Source organism: Passer domesticus, chromosome 9 (assembly GCF_036417665.1).
Source record: "Passer domesticus isolate bPasDom1 chromosome 9, bPasDom1.hap1, whole genome shotgun sequence".
In the NCBI taxonomy this organism is placed as follows: domain Eukaryota; kingdom Metazoa; phylum Chordata; class Aves; order Passeriformes; family Passeridae; genus Passer; species Passer domesticus.
Window position 1 is genome coordinate 26,159,679 of NC_087482.1, and position 19,736 is coordinate 26,179,414.

General features: G+C 46.8%; 1 protein-coding gene across 5 annotated transcripts in view; it reads left to right on the plus strand.

Annotated features, from left to right (window-relative positions):
- Window positions 1–19,736, plus strand: part of FBLN2 (fibulin 2) — an 89,536-nt gene that overhangs the window by 8,129 nt on the left and 61,671 nt on the right. For 3 of the 5 annotated variants that reach the window (XM_064432169.1, XM_064432171.1, XM_064432170.1), the window contains exon 2: window positions 16,564–18,018. In XM_064432169.1, the coding sequence (XP_064288239.1) occupies window positions 16,689–18,018 (1,330 nt within the window). In that variant the 5' untranslated portion in view covers window positions 16,564–16,688. Of the gene's footprint in view, window positions 1–3,396; window positions 3,522–16,563; window positions 18,019–19,736 lie in introns of those variants that run through there. The other 2 variants (XM_064432168.1, XM_064432172.1) reach the window with 1 other exon arrangement.

Here is a 19,736-nt window from a genome sequence, read left to right on the forward strand (position 1 = left end):
CTTGAACATTTTGTGGTTTCTCCTGAAATTCTTCGTCTGAAACAAAGGCTGTTCTTTGTTCTTTATTGGGAGGCTTGTTTTTACTTGAAAAAAAATATGCAATGTCATTGTGGATTGCAGAAGTTTCTACAGAAATTACATAAGTTCTCTACAAAAACATTTTTAAGACCTGGGAAAAAAGGAGACAGTTACAAACTGCAAAAAAAATTGACTGGTTTGATGTTTTTTTGGCAGATTCTTACAAATACATTCAGAGTCAAAATGTTAGTGATTTGGAAAAATTTTGAAATAGAGTAATTTCACATGACCCCCTCTTGGAAGCTTCTAGGTTTTGCATTCTTTGCTCCAACACAATTCCCACTGAAGAAATACTTCAAAAACCCAAGATTATGGATTCTTTTTAAAATGTCATTCCTTGCTTTTCGGGTAACTGCGCTGTGTTTATGCATCTTAATCTCACCCTGATTTATATGATCAAAACAAAGCGTTCGTGGATTTGTTTGGAGTCTGCAAAGGATTTGAACTGAACCACGGGACAGGCGGAACTGGCAGGCCCCTCCTGGGACAGGAGGTGCCCAGCTCCTCCAGCTGGATGTGGGGGTGCTGTGGGCACCCCATCCTCAGTCCCCTGGGCACTCCAGTCCTCTGAGCACCCCAGTCCTCTGTGCATCCCATGCCCTGTCCCCTGGGCACTCCAATCCCCTGGGCACCCCAGTCCTCTGTGCACCCCATCCTCAGTCCCCTGGGCACTCCAATCCCCTGGGCACCCCAGTCCTCTGTCCTCTGTGCACCCCATCCTCAGTCCCCTGGGCATTCCAATCCCCTGGGCACCCCAGTCCTCTGTGCACCCCATCCTCAGTCCCCTGGGCATTCCAATCCCCTGGGCACCCCAGTCCTCTGTGCACCCCATACCCAGTCCCCTGGGCACTCCAATCCCCTGGCACCCCTGTCCTCTGTGCACCCCGTGCCCTGTCCCCTAGCTCTGTGGGACCATGAGGGTTCCCTGTCCCTCCTCACCAGTGGGCACAAAGGCCTGGGAGCAAGCAGTGAGGACTGGGATGGTAGTGATTTGAAGGTGGCTTTGGGACGATGTGGTGGTCATACATGTCCTGCCATTCCAGCCAGGCTGGCTTTCACTGCCGTGCCTGTGCTGTTAAATAGCTGGTAGTTGTCACTCCATGAGTATTCCTTTGTTATTTGTGAATTACTGAGACACTTAATTGGCTGTTCATTAGCTGCTTTAGAGAAAAATAAGATTTGATTAATCATCATTTCAGCAAATCGTAGCCTGTTCTGCAGGCTGATGGAATTAGGCAGTGAAGAGCTGGCTCCCTGCATCAAGCTGTGCCCTGCCCTGGCCGTGCAGCCCTGCCTGGCCTCGCCTGCAGGGCTGGGGACACAGTAATCGGGGTCACCCACACCAGTCAGGGATGGGGCACCTGCACTGGCAGGGTGTGGGGTGAGGAGCACGAGTGCTGCTGGGGCACTGTGCAGGTGGTGCCTGGGGCTGTGGGCTCCCCGCAGCGAGGCCCTGGCACAGGGTGCCCACAGCAGCTGTGGCTGCCCCTGGACCCCTGGCAGTGTCCAAAGCCAGGCTGGACAGGGCTTGGAGCACCCTGGGACAGTGGAAGGTGTCCCTGCCCATGGCAAGGGGTGGAATAAGATGAGCTTTAAGGTCTCTTCCAACTCAAACCATTCCATGATATTGTGCTATAAATACAGCCTTGATCAGAGACAACTGTTGGTGTCCATTCCTAACCTTTGAGGTCACTTCACTTCCTTTTTGTTACTTTTGTTTTGTAAGCAATTGTCACCTCAGTCAAGATCAGATTTCTGAGCTGAGATGTTGAATTCATCCTTGAAGAATGTATCTTTTTCTCTGAAATAGTCCCATTATATTATTCCAAGTTTTACCTTACCAACATGCTAATTTCAAACATAACTGGGTTTAGTAAATTATGCAGCAGGGAAGATAGAGCTCTCACCTTTGCTTTAGAGTAAAGATCTACAGTTTGAAGACAGGAAAGCTCCAAGATGCAGAATGCAGTTGTTAGAAATCCCACAGAAGGTATTTGTAGATCCTAAATACCAAGGCAAGGAATTAAAAAGCAGATTCTTTACATGAAATTGCTTTGCTGCCTTCTGGCTAAGAGTTAAAAGTTCCCGCAAAGGTTTTCTGTTTTCTGCCATCTTTTTGTCTTGTATCTTTCCTCTTCCAGGATCACTGACTGTTTCTTCCCTTTAATCTCTTTTAGGGGCCCTCTCTTGGCTGTTGAAAAGCAGCTCTGTCTGCTCCCCCATCTGCCCAGGGCTGGTGGAGAGAGGAACAGAGACCTCCCTTCCCCTTGCCAAGTGGGACTCCCTCAGCCTCCCTGACTTGATTTAGCAGTGATTGGGCCATTGACCATGTTGACATTGGGATTACATGGAATTTGCTTGCACAAAAGCTGGGGAATAGCACAGCCCGTGTGAGTTTGCACTTCACCCTTCTCTGAGCAAACACTCAGGGAATGCCTGCACCAGGCTGGTGCTGATTGTTATTCCTGGGGTTGGTGCACAGCGTTGGGGACCTCATTGTGGGGCTGGGGCTGGGGCTGGACCAGCAGCAGTGACAGGATTTGGGGACTATTCTCCCTCTGCTCCTCTGCATCTTCTCTGGTGCATTTGTGCTAGGCAGCTTCACAGCGAGTGTAACTCTGCCCTGTGCAGAATTTGGGAAGAAGAGGCATTTCCTCCTTCTCTCAGTGCAGTGTTCTTGCCAAGCATGATGGTAATTGCAAATTCAAACCAGAAGTAGATCAATAACAATAGAAGAATATTAACAGAAGAGTTAATTGACAAAGTTCAGAGGCTTGGTTTTTGGATGCTGTTAATTGCTTAGCTGGTGGCAACCCTGGAAAAGAACAGATGGGACTCTTCCAGCCCAACATGTACAACATCTTCATTGCCAAAGATCCCAGAGCAGATGCCCAGGGCTTTGCTGGGTCTTGAGGGGCCTCTCCAGAGCTACCTCAGTGACCAGCCTTGGCTTTGGCCATGGGGATGGTGGTGGCCCCAGCACAGTGGTGGTGGCCCTCAGCAAGGAGTCCCCTCTGTGTTGGGACTGTGGCCCCTGCTGCTCCAGACACCCAGGGGAAGGAACACAAGGGCCTCAGCAGCTCCTGAATCCCCCCCTGGGGTCTGGGAGGGGGAAATGAGCTGTTTTAGGGCCCCACTGGGGTGGAGGAGGCAGTCCCAGCGCTGCCCTGGCTTTACCTGGGTCAGGCAGCCCTGGGCTCAGCTTTGAAATGTGAAGCAGCTTCCTTAAGCATTGCAGGGGGTAAAAAGTGAATTAACCATATCATAGGCACATGGTACTTCCCTGCTCAGATTACACTACAAAATCTGGGCAGTTCCTAAGATAGGGCTGGAAAAGGGGATTTGGGAGTGTGAGCAGCACTTGGAGCAGAGCACAGCTGACATGGCTGGGAACAAAAGGTGACAGGAGAACTCGCCACATCTGCACTGCTGCTCATACACAGGTCAGCGGAAATCTTTCCTAACTGGACATTTGTTGCAAATTTGCTGGGAGAAGTGTAAAGTAACTTTGTTTGAGTGCTGGCTTTGCTTTGTGCCTTGTGTTCTGCTAGTTGCAGGGCTTGTGTCTGGCTGGGTTTCACTTCGGTTTTTGTACTTTGTTTTCCAGATTTACTTTTTAACTGTTCTTTAGGCTCTAAAGCTACTGTTAAATTTCTCCAGTTTGATGCAGTTTAAAGACTTAAGTAGAGAGGGGTGGGTTTGCTTTGTTAGTTAAGGCTGCTAAAGCCGGGTCTTTGCTGCTCGTGGACAAAGCTTTTTGCTTTTTTGCAAAGTTCTCCATAAGCAACCCATGTGTTTGTGCTATTAGTCAGATCTTCACGGGCTTTTTTTTTTTGTTGCTTTCTCCTCAAACTGAGTTTCTTACAAAAACAATTATTTTTAATGCCACTTCTGGCCTTTTGACTGGGAATTCAAAGTTTTACCTCACAGGCTGGAGCGAAAGTTAGGTTTGTTTTTGTTAATGTAAGTCAAGGAGTAGCAGTGATTCACTGTGACAGGCTGAATGTGAGCCATATGAACCGAGCTGCACAGGCATAAAGGAGAATTGTGCTGCAAAATATCTCCAAGTAATTTAGATTTTGACACACTTACTACTTCTCAAGTTGCATTTCCCCCTCTCCTCACACTCCTGCCCTTCCCCCACCATCCAGGATCTGATGTGATGGAAAAATATAGGCATTGTCTCTGGGATTAGGAATGGCTGGGCTAAAAGTGCTTTTTGCTTCTGTGGATTTTATTATAGCGGTGTGAGAGCTTCCTAAAGACATGGCAATGATTATATACATTTACATACAGGGTCTTAAATGACGGCTTTCTGGGCTGCAATAATAGGGTTCTGAGATGACCATTCCTGTCCTTGGGAGCATGCAAGTGTTGTGGGGTGGTTTGTGTCACTGGGACACAAACCCTGTGCTGGGTTCCTGCTCCCAGGAGTGTGAGTTGTGTGGATTTGCTGGAGCCCGGCTCCCACAGCTGTGGGTGACAGGGGACAGGGGCTGCCTGGCCCCAGGAAACCCCAGGAACTGGCATGGGGCTGCTGTGTCCCACTCTGGGGGCAGCATTCTACAGAGCCCTTTTTTTCCAATGAAACACTGCTGATTTCTTTTGTGTGTGTTTTGGGGTTTTTTGCTGTAATTCTCCTTCTCCCCCTTCTTTATTCTGTGGTTTTCTTGTATGAATGGCAAATAAATGAAGGCTATTTTAGTGTTGACTCAGATGGTACATATTCATAGCAGGACTTTTTGTCCAGTCTTTTTATTAATTAAATATCGTAGCATTGGGGTGTAGAAAGAAATTGCAAATGGCAGTTCATACCATTATAAACATGGGGTTTCTACTAGTCAGTGAAAGACAGAGTGTGAGTGCAGTTAAGTGCAATATCTATAAAATAAGACATATTTTAATGGCTCTTAAACTTGAAGAGTGAATTCTGTTCTCTTAGGAAGTGTGTCCTGCAGCTACAACAGACACATACCGGGGCAAAGGAGAGCAGAATTTGGTGTTGCAGTGAATTTGTTATAACCCAGTGGCCCACTCCAAGTCTCTTTCTCCCTGAAGTTATTAGCCAAGACCCTGCTGGAAGTGGGGATTAAGCCAGACGTTAAGGTCACGTTGTGACCCACCTTTGCTGTTTAATGTTGAATGTGAAGTTTTAAAAGCAAACCAAAAATGATACATTGAATACTGTTTTTGAGGCAAAGCTCCAGCAAAATGTTTGTCATCAGGTTTCAAATGATGCTTTGCCTCACTTTAACAATGAGCTATCCATTATATGGTCTGAATTTATGGAATGTTAAACAGTTTCTGGCATTACTGTGCCCCTGCAGGAAGAACAGATGGTACATTTGAATGAGTTTTGCTATGGGATAAAATGTTCCAGGTCTTCACCAGATCACATCCATCTGTAAGAAAGGAATAGCATTTGTGTAAAGTAAACAAGATGAAGTCAAACAACTTGAAATCTCCTACTGAAGGAGGAACAGTGCCTGTGGGCTGAGGTGGTAGTACAGATTGGAAGGTAATGTGGAAAGATACTGGTTAATATTATTTTAAAGGTGAACACTTATCTTGGTGAAACATCCCAACGGGAAATGTCCTTTATCAGGCCTTGGGAGGCAGTGGTCAGCGTGTACTGACAGGAGCCTGTGTATAACAAGAGCACATTATTTTTATATCTTGTTTGATTTATAAAGCTTTGGCTCTCTGAGAAGAGCATGGAAACAATAAAAATCCAGATCCTGATAGTCCTTATCGTGCTCATGTATATTGTGGCCACACCCACATTACTGAGAGGAACATCTCCATCTGGATGCACGCCTTGCACCTTCATAGAAGTTTGTCTTGTAGGTGAAACAGAGGATTGGCAGAATTGTGAGGTGTTGTTGTGAGGTTGCCTTCTCCATTCCTCTGGATGACCAGGAACTGCTGGAATGATGGAGTCCATAACTGTTTTCAGGGCTCTGCTGGGATTCTCCCAGTTGACCTCCAGGGTAAGGATTGCTTTCTCCTCCTTGGCCTCTGCAGTGTTGTGGTCCACATTCCACTGAAGGAATATTCCCTTCAATTTATTTCTGTTTCTTACAATTCTGTAAGCTTTCTTCATATTGCCCATAGAGTTCTCCTTTGCAAAGTGAAAAATCACAGGCTCTGCAGCTTTATCCACGCAAAATTAAGGTATGTAGCATATAAATCATGTATAGTCTTTGTATGGTGCATAGCTGTGGGCTTCCCATCCCTGAAAGTGTCAAGGCCAGGCTGGACAGGACTTGGAGCAGCCTGAGGTAGCGGAAGGTGGGACTGGGTTATCTTTAAGGTTCTTTCCAGCCCAAACCAGCCTGGAATTCTGTGGTAAAGCTCAGAGCAAAGGGACAAGGCATTCATCCCAAACAGTTTATTAATTGCCCTCTGAAGTCTTACCTAGCCCTCCACTGATTGTAGAGAACCTCATCAGCGAGGTGACTTCTAGAAAACTGATGTTAAACTGCACCAGTGATCTTCTGAGAACTTAAACTCACAGACCTCTTTTGTTCTGTTCTTTGTACTTGGGATACCAAAGACCGTGGTATCGGCCGCTGGCTTTCAGAATCGAGCCTTCGAAATTGATGTATGGTTTATTACTGAAATCCAGCGAAACTCTTCCCCATGCCAGGCTCCAGCTCAGTCAGCTGGACGTGCACGTCTGGCTGGGCTGCCAGAGCGTTTCCATCACGGCGGGTGAGGCAGGGTCGTGCCACAGGAAGGCTCTCTGCAGGTGCCTCTTGCTGCACCGCGGAGAGCACTGACAGGGGAGTCCGTAGAGCTGAAACGCCTCCCACTGCACCCCTCTGCTTCCCGTGGTGGGGCTTTTGGCCTTCTTTCATTGCTTTAAATACCGAATAGTCTGTGCTCTTGGGAGACTTCATTTCATCTCTCATGTTAGTAACTTTTCCATTTTAATTTTCCTTCTCAGTCGTGTGCTGGACTGTACGTAACTAATGTGGAAGGAGGGACTACAACCTCATTCTTCTTCTGTTGTACTAATTATTTATTTCCCCTTGTACTAATTATTTACTTCCCCTTGTATTAATTATCTTTACAGTTAAAGGATTTCCTCAGCTGGAAAATAAAATAGTTCCCTTCCAGAAGATCATTGACCAAAACATAAATATGTATTTTAATGTGCCAAGACGAAACAAATTGTTCGTACTAGTCAATACCACTTTAGCTGGAGTACTGTTTGCTGTGATGAAAATCAGATTGAATTTGCTGTTTTGTCAGTGTGTTCAACAAATCCAAGATGGTGATAAAGGAGAAAAAGTATTGTTTAAATTATATGCGTGTCTATAAGGTAACATATACAGTTATTCAGTCAGCATTTTTTGTTAATGCAGTATCATCTGCTTTGCTGGGATTTCTGTTTTGAATGTTCCACCTGCAGTTGCAAGTGATCATGGGTTTACTTGTATTGGGTGATGATCAGTAAATTAAAGTATTCAAGAGTCTGGGTTGCAAGCTTACCCAGCAGAACACAGTAACTTCCTGTGGTATTAGAAAATGTAATGTGTAATTTACAAAATAAACAAGAGTTGCTTTTCTAATCTCGTTCTGGTTTGTAAATTGAATATGGTACAGAACCACAATCTGTTCTGAACACAAGAAGTGCACCAGTGCATCTGAGGGCAGAAGCTGTCCTGGTGCATTTGGACACTTGGCAAACTATCACTGAGGGTGCCAGCTTGGGGTTCTGTGCAGAAACAGGAAAAACCCGTGCTCCTATCTCCAGGAAATTATCCTGCAATTTAAGGTTACCCCCTAGACAACTGGGATCTGTTCCCTGTCAAAGGAAGGGAGTCAAGATACAGGATTCCACATCTGCTGCAGGCAAAAGTGCAGGATAAACCCGAGGTGGAAGATGGAGACAGTGCACGTGTGACTTCTGTAAGCTCCACCTGAAATTACTGTTGTCTCTGCATGATGGGCTCTGAGATGGAATGACAGAGCAGGCTTCTTTACTTTTCAGTTTGGTACTCACCAAACCAAATTAATTCCATTATCTTTTATGGAAAGTTTGTGGAGGAACACTTTGGACTGATGGATTACATCTGTGGCTGCTGACTGATTAGCAGCATGATAGATGCAGCTTCATTTACAGGGATTTACTTTCATTCATGAGGAAAAATTGAAGGTTTCTTTCCAGCACTTTTTTTTTTTTGCATTAAAACTATTCAAAGTGCTCAACAAATGGTAGGCTTTGATTTCCATTTGTTTAATGCCTGTGGTAACCAACATTTCTATGAGAACATTTTAACCAAGTGTTCTAGTTTTTCCCCCATTTAAAATAATTGTTTTTTTTGCTTTAGCTGAAGAATTTAATTGCTATATATAATAACCTTGATATGGACTCTCTTTTTGTAACCATATGAGAGGAAACTCTTCCCTTGGAATGATCATTGCTGCTTTTTCTGGATTTTATTGATTTATAATTGGCAATATGCCTCGTGGTACATTCAGTCCATTCTCCAGATATGCTCTTGTCTGCAGTCCATGGAGGTTGAGAAAGCATGTGCACAAATGCTGAAACAAGTCTGAGTTCCTTTTCTTCAGACCAGAAAATCATGTATTTTGTCAGATGCTCAACCAGATTCAGTAATTGGGTATTTTTCAAAGCCCAACAGCTAGACTATCACCATTAATCATGATAGTGACAATGTCAGGACACAGTTACAGAAAACCTATTGGCTGTAAACTTGCTGTATTGACATTTTGTTTTGACGCTGGTTTGGAATTAATTGGCAGACTGAAGCAAACCCCTCTGAGTTCCTCTGGAGGGTCTCAAATCCATTCCTCAGTTCTGAAGCTGAAGTTCAGGCGATGGAGGCAGCTCTGCCTCACAGGTACACTGTGCAAAGCTGCCTGGCAGCTCCCTTCAGCCTTCCCGGTATGAAAACCATTGTTAATTATTTCCAAATTGCCACATGGCAGCGCACAGGGCAGGAAAGGCCACTTGCTAAGCTGTCAGTTAAATAGTAGCCTTTCTTTGGCCTAATTTGGATTTTGGATGGGGGTGGGGGAATTTTCAGTTTGAACTGTTTGGAAAGAGCTGCCTGAAATGGGTAGGGAGTGCTCAGATGTTCCAACCAATGCATTTCCCAACAAAAATTCTGTATTACTGTCACTGCTTAGGGCAGTGAGGTTCAAAGTGCATAACAGAAGACTGGATTATGAAAAAGAAACAAACTCAAAACTTAAATCTGCTGCTTACAGAGAGTTCTAAGTAGTATCAGAGTTCTTTCATGGAGGAAAGGAGAAATGGGTAGAGGGAATGACATCTCAGGTTTTGCATGCCACTGTCCTTGCGGCAGGCTCTTTACTTGGTGAGAGGCACTGCAGCCCTGCAAATGGGAGCTCTGTAAAACTGTGGGAAGGGGCAGGGGGCTGGAGCATCCTGCAGGGAGGTTAGAGAAAGGAAGCAGAGAGAGAGAAATCTAGTCCAGGATAAATTGAGAGAATATATTTGAGGGGCATGGTTATGAGATTGTGCAGGGGTTGTGCAGGGGTTAGTTTTGGGAAATGGTAAATATCTAAATAATGGGGAACATCTTGGAAACGAGGGGTTTGTTCCTTCCTGAGAGGGAAGACAGGAGTGCAGCTCTTTAAATAAGTGAGAAAAGATCTTTCTTTCACTTACCAGAGCAGCCTCCAGTACTGACAGTGCTCACCTGAGCCTAGAACCTGGAGCTGGTGCTGGCTCTGGAAGCTGTGCTGCCCCATCACAAGGCTGTCTCCACACGTGTGCAGCTGCTCAAGGTGCTGTGGCTCTCAGGGACCTGCCTGCTGCCAAAAAGAGCTCTCCCTGTGCAAATTAGTTCATAACTTATGAGCTTTGACAAGTTTTTGTTGGCTGTGCCTTGGGAAACATTTTTGAGTGGCTGTTGCTGAGTTTGCTTTAATCTTTTCCCAGATTTCTTTGGCTGGTGTGGAAATAGCTGGATTATTTAATTGTGTTTTTGAGGAGTATATATAGTCACCTGAAACTTGGTGATGTAAAAAGAAGTGTATCAATAGCAAACACATTTATTTTCACTCCAGTGTAAGAGTTTGGCTCCTTCTGCAGCAGAGTTGTGACCCTGGCCAAGCTGTCAGGACTTGCTGAGCCTCCTGTGCATTGTCCAGAGAGGAGCCTGGCCATGGTCAGTTTGTCAGGCATCCCATGGTGGGTTTGTCAGGGTCCCCGTGGCAGAGTTCTGGGCCTGTCCCTGCTGCTCTGGTCCCTGTGCTGAGCATCCTGTGTCCCATGTGAGCCCTTCCTCTCTGGCTGCTGGGCAGCTGTGCTCCCACTGGGTCGCTTTGGATCTGCTGCACCGGCAACTCCCAGTGGCACAGAATTTCACTCCTCTGGAATCCAAGTACCTGCCCTGTTGTGCTGGGCTGGGCTGAAGGGGAGCACTGACCCAACAGCCCCAAGACATGATTCTCCCCTCCCTGGCTCTGTCATACCCTTGGAAAAAGGCTGCCTTTGCTCTCTGGGACTTCAGAAAGCCTTCAAACCCGCACATTGTGGAAGAACAAGTCCCAGAACTGCCTGGTCACTTCTCTTAATGCTTGGCTACTTCAGCTGAAATACCTCTGGTGATGCCTTTCCATTACTGCAGTGTGTCAGGTTCCTGTTTGGATTTGAGCGTGGGGAATGCTTCTGGAGCATCTCTGCCTGAGAAGGGAGTTCTTTTGGGAGGCTGTTGTGTGAGTTTTGATCCCATCCTGCTTTCTTCCTGTTTGTCTCCTCTTGAGTTCGCTGTTGAATGAAGTAAAAATCCTTCAGACTCCCAAATGTCCATTTTTAAAAGCTTTTCCATGAAAAGGGGGTTAATGATAACTGATTTCCTATTGAAAACAAACCTGAGGAAAACTGCCTGCAAAAGCTATGACTCCTGAACACAGGCTTGTTTAGCCAAGAACTGGAGTGTTGACAACTCCTGAGTGCTTTACTTTCAATAACAAAAACCAGCCTGCTGGATTGGGATTTACCCTGAGGTTCATCCTTCCCCTCTGCTCCTTCTGCCCAACACGGGGGTCCAGCTCAGCTCAGATTCCAGTGATGATGGGCCCTGGGCCTGAATGTTGCGTAAGAGCAGTGATGGAAATACTCCTCTCTTTTCATTCATCCTCCCGGCGAATAGCCCTGCAGTTCCCTGTGCGAGGAGAGCAGCAGTCCCTTCCAGCAGCCATCCCTTCCAGCGCCTGGTGAGATCACAAGTTTCCGGTTTGAGAGGGTGTGAAAGGAAGATCTAATCCAGGGGCTGGCACAGTCCAATCGGGAGTCACTGGGTTTAGGGTTTTTTTTCTGGTTTTCATACAAGATTCAAATGCTCTCACAAATTTCCATTTTCTCTTGCGTTTAAAAGGGATTGTTTTAAAATGGTAGTTTCCTTCCGTCCCCTCCCTTCTTCCTCCCTCAGTCTAAACTGTGACCGCAGGCCGGGAGAGCTGCTGGCAGCAGCGCGGAGCTCTGGCTGGGGAGAGGTGTGAAAATGCTCCGACTGGGGAAATACATTCCCCTCGCTCCTCGGGACGGGTGTGCACATGTGCTCCTGCCTGCTGCCCTGCCTTCTGCAGAGCTTTCATCTCCGTGAGGGAGATTCAGCTTCACCAAAAGATTCACCGCCACACAGCAGGGCCGTGTTTGGTCCCTGCTCGTGTACAGCTTGAACCTGAAGGGCCAGTTTCAGCTGGCTGGCACTGGGAAGGCAGGAGAATGGTTCACGGCAGCTCTGCGGGCTGATGAACTTGCTTTGTGCACAGGTGGTGAGTGCCAGCCCTGCCCTGGCTTTCCCACAGGTTTTTTCTTGGTGTGTCTGAACCGTAGGTGTGGATTCTTGGGCAGGCTCGGGGGCTGCCCTCAGTTACACCCATCAGGGCGTGTGCTCCCAGTGCCCAGCATGGAGGGATGGCACAGATGGCTGCCACCTTCTCCTCTCACATCAGCCTGGCATCTGGCCCTGCTCACTCCCAAAAGTAGAAGATACAGATCATACCAGCAATTCTGTTACTGTCATCCTTGAAAAAGGCAATTTAGTGAGGGACTGAGAGGTGGGACAGAGACAATAATTGTTCTGTCTAAACACCTTCACAGGGATCTGCAGCTGGTGAAATCGCAGATACATCTTAAAGGTGGAAGTCTGTGGGTTCTCCTACAGTGCTCTGGATTTATTCTCTTTACTGCTTTTTGTTTATAAATGGCTGCCTCCTTTTGTTCAGTGAACATTTGGCAGAATGCTCCTGTGTTGCTCCTGTGGCATCTCTTCCACATGTGCCCACCTTCTGTATGTCTGTGGGGCACCCTTCACACAGAGACATTGTCTGTGGGTGAAATCTTTGAAGGAGAGTGCCTCCTGTTACCTCTGCTTACCTAAAATAAGTTTTCTGGTTCAGCACTGAAATGAAACCATCTGGAAAAAGAATCTCCTAATAAAATGCTCCTCTTAATTTAAAGAAGTTGCACATTTAAAATGTCTAGATCTTCTGTGGCAACACACTGGTTTCATCAACATTCTAGAGTAATATGACTGAACAATTTTAATCAAGTCAACATTCTTCCTTTTGGTTTTATGTTATGGCTTTGAATGAAGTAAATCACTTGGAGTATATTGTTTTGCAAAAATGTCAAAATTTATAACTTTTTGGCCCCAAACCGAATTGAAATAAGCGTCTTGAAATCTTGTTTTATTCCCCTGCCAGGAGACAGGAATATGGTGTTTTTCAGCCAGGACTAGTTACAATTTTGATGGCTGCTGCTGTTAGCCTTGGATGTCCCATTACACAGATACTGGGTTCATCTGCTTTGCTTTCCCAGGAAAATGTGTGCCTGCAGTTCATGCTTATGTGGACTGTTTTTAAAGCTGGTTTTTCATAAGGCGTCTTTACTCTGCCTTTTCTAGGAATACTTTTTAAAGAAGGAATTGAGGCATAAGGAACTGCAGCAGTGTCACCATCCTCCATCTACTGCTGCTTTACCTCACATGTTTACGTGGGTAGAATTTGAGGGACTCAGTCTCAGTCCAGAGCATTTCCCCCTCTCTTGCATGGTCACTCCTGCTTTCTCAGGAGGTGTTATGAGCACAGGAATGGCAACAACTTCTTTAATAATGGCCCAGTAAAACCCAGTGAAGCCAACAGGGTCAGCCTTGAACCAAAGTAGAGCAGGAAATACAGGTTAGGAAATTCTACAATAGACATTAATGGAATTCTCGTGGGACATGAAGCAGTGCATGAAGACTGGCACAGCTGGCACACGGTTCCCTTGCTATAGAGCTCTGTAAAGCTTTCAACAGGGCTTTTGAAAGACTTTTGTTTTAGGTGTGCAGGGCATAATTTGTCACTCAGTGGAATAGCAAAAGTTAGTGACATTGGTAAGAGTGGGCGAAGGACAATGGTGAGAGTACAAAGAACCAATTCTCATTTTAGTGAAGCCCTTGTGTATTGCCCCAGTTGTGTAAAAGGACATCAAGGAAAGCATTAAAATAGTTAATGGAAACAAATTATTGCAATAACATCTGCTGGTATTAAACTCCCCTGTCCTACAGAGATAGTGTATTGTTTTTACTCTCTTGGTTTAGAGATCTTTATTTACAGCTCCAGCTTTTGATGCCATTCCCCAGTAATGAGCTGCTGTCTCCAGAGCATGGTTGCAGTGTTGAGGCAGGGCAGGGCTCCAGAGTGGAGCACATCAGCTGCGGGGGCTGGCAGGAGCACAGCTTTGTGTGCAGGGATGGGGGCTCAGCAGCCCTGCCTGTGCTTCCCTCAAAGATGGTTTTCTCTGTGCCTCAAGTAGAGACTGTTTCTTTGATACGTGAATTTATTGTTTGGGGGGAGTGATGGGTGTGGTAAACACATGGAGAAAGCACAGGGAAACACAGTGGTTTAAAGGAATAAAAAGATACTTTTTGTTGGAGTCATTGCACCAAAAACAAGGAGCCTCTGAGGAAGGAAGGTGAGCCTGAGGAATGGGAAGGTTGTGATCTCGTTCATGGAGTAAGGGCTTATAAGGATTTCAGCCTTATCAGTTCAGCCTGAAAATCCAGATGCGGAGGGATGTGGAAATGGTGGGGAGAGGAAGGCACGGGGGGGACTGAGCAGGGCACGCAGCAGAAAGTGTGAGAGGCAGGGACAGGGCTGGCCATGAGCTCTCTGAGCTCTCTGTGGGTGAGAGGCAAGGGAGCAAGGATGGGAACAGAGGAAGGACTGGCGGTGACCCCGGCAAGCAAACAAACCCTTGGATAGAAATGGGTGGGGGTTGAGGGGCGCAGGGGATGACAGCACAGGGGAGCAGCTCCTTTCTCCAAAGCAGGACTGTCCTGTGATAAACCCTCAGCTGTCCTTGAACACTCTCCCTGTGAGGGATGACTGCTTTCTGCCTCTTGCTTCAGCTCAGGGGTTTCTTTTGGGAGTTTGAGCGTGTGCCTGAGGTGTTTTGGGGAACCATTTACCCGGAGCTGTGCCCCGGCACGGGCTGGCTGGGCTGGGGGTGTTCACACCAGCTCACCCCTTACCTGTGCCACAGGTGATGCCTGGCCTTGCCCTGAGGCTGCCAGACCTGTGCCTCTGACACCCACATGGCCAGGCTTGGTTCTGGGGCTCTCTGGGAAGCCTGATATAAAAAAGGGAATATGGCCAGGGCAGAGCTGAGCTCAGCTGCCTCCCCATGGAGTTTGCACTGAAGCATCACAGCCAGGAGGTACTACAGGAGGGGATGTGACAAAATCCTGCTGTGAGCCCCTTACAGAAGTCACCTGTAGTTGTCCTCCCATTCACTATTTCCCAGCTACAGCAGTGTAACAATTACAAATTTGGAGTACCTGGAAAAGCTGCTGAAAGCTGGATGAATTATTAATTCCCAGGCTGTGTTCTGAAGAATTAATTTCAGCACCACATATTGAAAATTCTCCTTCATGAGAAATAGCCTGGTTTTGAGAGCAGTGAGATTCTGAAAAAGTGAAATTGTTCCATGCTATTATTGTATTTTCTGACAAATTTATTTTTCAGTCACTCTCCTTTAGCACACTCAGCTTATATTCTCAAATTAGTAGTAGGACATTTGTAAGAATTCTGTCTCTGTATAAGGTACTGAAGTAATTGGGATTCCAGGGCAGAACTGTGGAAATTCTTAGCAGGGTTTGTCCATATCTTATCAGAACAGGCACGCATTTCCCACAGCCTGGCCTCTTGCCAGAGGGGCTGAGCAGACTTGTTGGAAGCCCCCTCTGAATGGGAGAAGTAATCTTTCTGAATGGATTTTCTGGCACAACTCCTGTTGCGTGTGTGGTTCATTGTTCTGGGTGATGTGGCTGTATTTTACCCCCTAGATAAATGTTTTAGGGTTGTTGTTTTTTTGATGATGGGAGGGGTCCTGAGAAAATAATCAGATTGCTGGCTCTATAAAATTTCTATAGGCAAATTGTTTTTTTGTTGTAAGTGGTTTTCCGTGTTAATTGTGTAGCTTTGTGAGCATGATTTTGATGTAAAGAACAACAGCTGATTAACCCTTGAACTTTTTGATGCTCAAAGGGCTTAGTAATTAAAAAGCAAACCATTTTATCTTCTTCAAGGCATTTTAACAGTGTTGTTATGACAGTTCATGTATGTATAGATGTATATTGTGCATTCATAGTATAGTATAGTATTTAGTATTCACTAAAAAGTACTGCTGGTGTTGTCAAAACGAAAAGAAGTGGTTGCCAGTGGTGGCACACCCTCAGTTGTTGTAAATGTCTTCCAATGAAGTTGGAGTCAATCCCTCTGTGCACCACAGTCCTGCTGTGGAGCTGTGCCAACCGCTGTGAGCAGAGGATCCGGCCCTTAATATGTATTACAGGATAGTTAGTACGATGTGTAACCACAAAGTAACCACAGCACACAAAGAAGTTCTATTTTAGCCCTGCTGGAGCAAAGAAATAATTGTTAATGCTGAAGACTGAAGTGCAAGAGATTGCTCAGTGGGGGTAGGAGGCAGAAAAAATCCAGATTTTGAGTTAACATGTGTACAGACAAATTCTCACGTCCCAAGGCTAAGTTTTGTCTATAAAAATTCCTTAAGATTTGAGTCTTTGTAATTAAAACATAAAGAATAATTATCTTAAGCTCATATCTGCAGAGGAAGAACAGTGTATTTACTTATTCTCTGCCAAAAAATCTTTTTAGCTGGAAAGATTAACAGAAAGGCATTGAAGTATAGAGAAGGGCCTTCCTTTTATTGAAATATATATGTTTTGTCAACAGATTCAAAACAGAGCAGTCACAACCATTTTTTCTTCCCTCTTTTTTTTCAGAACAAGGGTGGGGAAAGCATCCAGCTCCAAACTTAGTGCCTCCAATGCTTGGAAGACATTATGATTAATTTTTGTCCTTAGGTTTCCAGATGTTGGATTTCGTCCCAACTTTTAAAGACCTCTAATGTTTAACAGGATATGTGCTGAGTGTAGTCTTTAACAGAGTTTTCTTTCATAACTCCAGGATCTATGAGAAAAGGTAACTTAGGAGGCCGCTGCAGACTTGGAGCTGAAGCCCCAGCCGTCCAGGAGAGCAGCCAAGGCTGAACGTGCGAGGTTGGAGCGGAGCCGCGTTCCTTCGGGAAGACGATGGCCAGGGCCCGGAGCTGGCAGCAGAGCCCTTGGAATGCCCTGCTCCTCGTGCTGCTGTGCACGGTTGGCTGCCAGGCACAGAGGGACTGCACAGGCGCCGAGTGCCAGGCCCTGGAGAACTGCATCGAGGATGTGCTGGAGCCCGGCGAGTGCTGCGCCACGTGCCTGCAGCATGGCTGCACCTGCGAGGGCTACCAGTACTACGACTGCGTCAACGTGGGCTTCGTCAATGGCAAGGTGCCCGAGGGACAGTCCTACTTCGTGGACTTCGGCAGCACCGAGTGCTCGTGCCCCAAGGGAGGGGGCAAGATCAGCTGCCAGTTCATGCTGTGCCCGGAGCTGCCCCCGAACTGCATCGACGCTGTGGTGCCGGCGGACGGGTGTCCCCAGTGCGGCCGCATCGGCTGCCTGCACGAGGGACAGAAGTACGTGGCGGGGCACACCTTCCACATGCCCCCCTGCAAGGTTTGCCACTGCCCCAATGCTGGCGGGGAGCTGATGTGCTACCAGCTGCCGGACTGCGACGCGTTCTCCTTGAACACGGCCAGCCCGGGGGACGCCGAGGATGGCGAGCCCGAGCGGCACTACGATGATCCCTACAGCTACGACCAGGAGGCCTCCGAGGGAGACAACACCCAGGTGGAGTCTCCAAAGAAGTACAGGAGTTACTCGTCCCACCTGGAGCACGAGAGCCTCAGCCAGGAGCAGGGTGAGGACTATGACTACCTGGCGGCCAGTGTGGCTCCCTCGGCAGCGTCCCCGGCTGACGCCCGCACCGAGGGCACGGCGGTGCCCAGCACCACCCTGGCGCCCCAGGGCCCTGCTGAGGTTCGCGGTGCCACGGAGCGCGGCGAGCGCCGCAGGCTGCCCCGCACCACGGCACCCTCCCTCCAGCAGGTGACACACAAGGAGGCACCAGCCACCACCAGGGCTCCTCCCCAGCACACCACGGCCACCACCGAGACGCCCCAGCAGCTGGAGGAGTTGGAGAGGAGACCTAAAGGGAACAAAGAGAGGCACGAGCAAGAAAGAGCTCCCCACTCGAAAATGAAAAAGCATGCCAGGAAGGAAGAGCCAGAGAACAGCATGTATCAGGGCCTGAAAGAGGTGAACTTTACGGAGCCAAGCTCAGCAAGATCATCCCCTGAAAGCCTCGAGGGGAATGATTTCCCCAAGGTGAAGTTCAGTGCAACAACCTCTCCTCCTGTCGCTCTGAAGGAAGACCGCAGCCAGTCCTCCCCAAAGCAGTCGCAGACGCTGTACCAGTACCATCCCGAGGAGGATGGGGACCCCAACTCCATCCACGCTAACCCCAGGCTGCCAGAAGGTAAGAACAGCTCCAGTGTGGGTGTCTAGAGTGCTCTCACTCGTGGTCACATTGGTGCTCATTCTCTGCTGTGTTGTTCTTAATGTTGCACATGGCCTTGAAATCAACCAAACCACCACCAACATTTTTTCCATCCCCTCAGGTCATGGTTTGTGTTTCATTTCATAGAACAGGTACCATTTCACTGTTACCCACCTTGCTTTGATTTCACAGACAGTGGATGGGGTTTTCTGGTTTTTTGACTTTATTTCAAATGATGATTTATTAAACTCCGGCATTTTTCTTCAATTACTTTTAACTTCTGTTGTGATGTTAAAGAAACATCTTCCTCTACATAGAAGGATTTAATTAGTTATCTCCAGTTACTAACTCAGTGTAATCACATTTGTAGTTTTTGTCTTCTTCTGGAAGGGAAGTGAAACAGTTGTGCTTTCACTTTCTAAATAAAAATATTTAGAGCACTTATAATACTTATCTCATGGTTGTAAGCTCATTAGTTCAAGAACTCAAGAGATACACTCAAATACCCCTGAGGACTAGTAGGGAGAAAAAGGGCTCTCTCTTGCTTTATGTTTTCATGGGGCTGGAAGTTTATGATGTTTATGCTCAGCTGTGGCAAGTATATGTATTTCCTCTCTGCCTCTGGATTCCTCTTGACATCTGCAGGGAATGTTGATTATACACTTTATGCAATGCTCATTACTGTAATGAATGCAAACTTCATAGATGTAAATTAGCACATATACAGCTCATATTTCCAATTCATTTTTCATCAAATCAAGAGCAGTACCTCCTCTTTCAAGATGTGGCACAAAATGTTCTCCCAAGACTCAGCTGGAGGATGCTTGCAGAGAATATTGATGAGTCCCTGGGCGGTGGCATTTCTCCTGGGCTGTGTCGGTAGCCCTTAAATCTTGAGCTGTCCAGTCCATCTCCTGGAAAAGTTCAAGGCAGATGGGAGGAGGAGAGTAGATTTGGAGCTCAGACTCTAAGGCCCAACACACACAGCACCTCGTGGCTGTTCAGACAGAAAGTGTGCCAGGTCCATGGATGGAGATGGCAGCTTTTTCCTTTCCTTTGACTTCCCGTTTTATTTGCTTCAGCCTCTCTCAAAATATGAGCCATGCACCTAAGGCTGTGCATGATACATGGGCCTGAATTAGGACTGACACACAATAACCTGTTTCCTGATGTAACTTCAAAGATTTTTTAAAAAAAAAATTTCTTTTCTTCTTTCAAAAAAGGAGAAATGGGTGGAGCACCATGACATTTTCAGTGAGAGGGTTTAAAAAGGCTGTTGGGGTGAAAGTGTTCAACAGCAGAACTAAGTACGGAATTTTAGAGTCTGCTTGGGTGATTTGCAGTCTGTGATTCCTGGGAACTGCTTGGCTGAGACAGGTCTGGTTGGGGGATGGATTAGGTTGAGGTGCCTGGAGCAAAATGTGATGGATGGCATGTCAGGCATGAATTGTTCAGCTGGCAGAAGCAGGCTTGGGAATCACTGGGTGCCATTTTCCCCTTAGCTGAAATACCTGCGATTTCCTTTAAATATTGTAGGGGTAGAAATGAGAAATAAATGTCCCGTGGGAGCACACAACTCTCTGACTGACTGCAGATGATGCAGCTCCAAGGCTGCTGCTTCCCTGCCCCACGGAGCTGCTGCATGTTTTGGGAGTCAGCACTGGTGCCACCACACCACGTTCACTGACAGGTGGGAC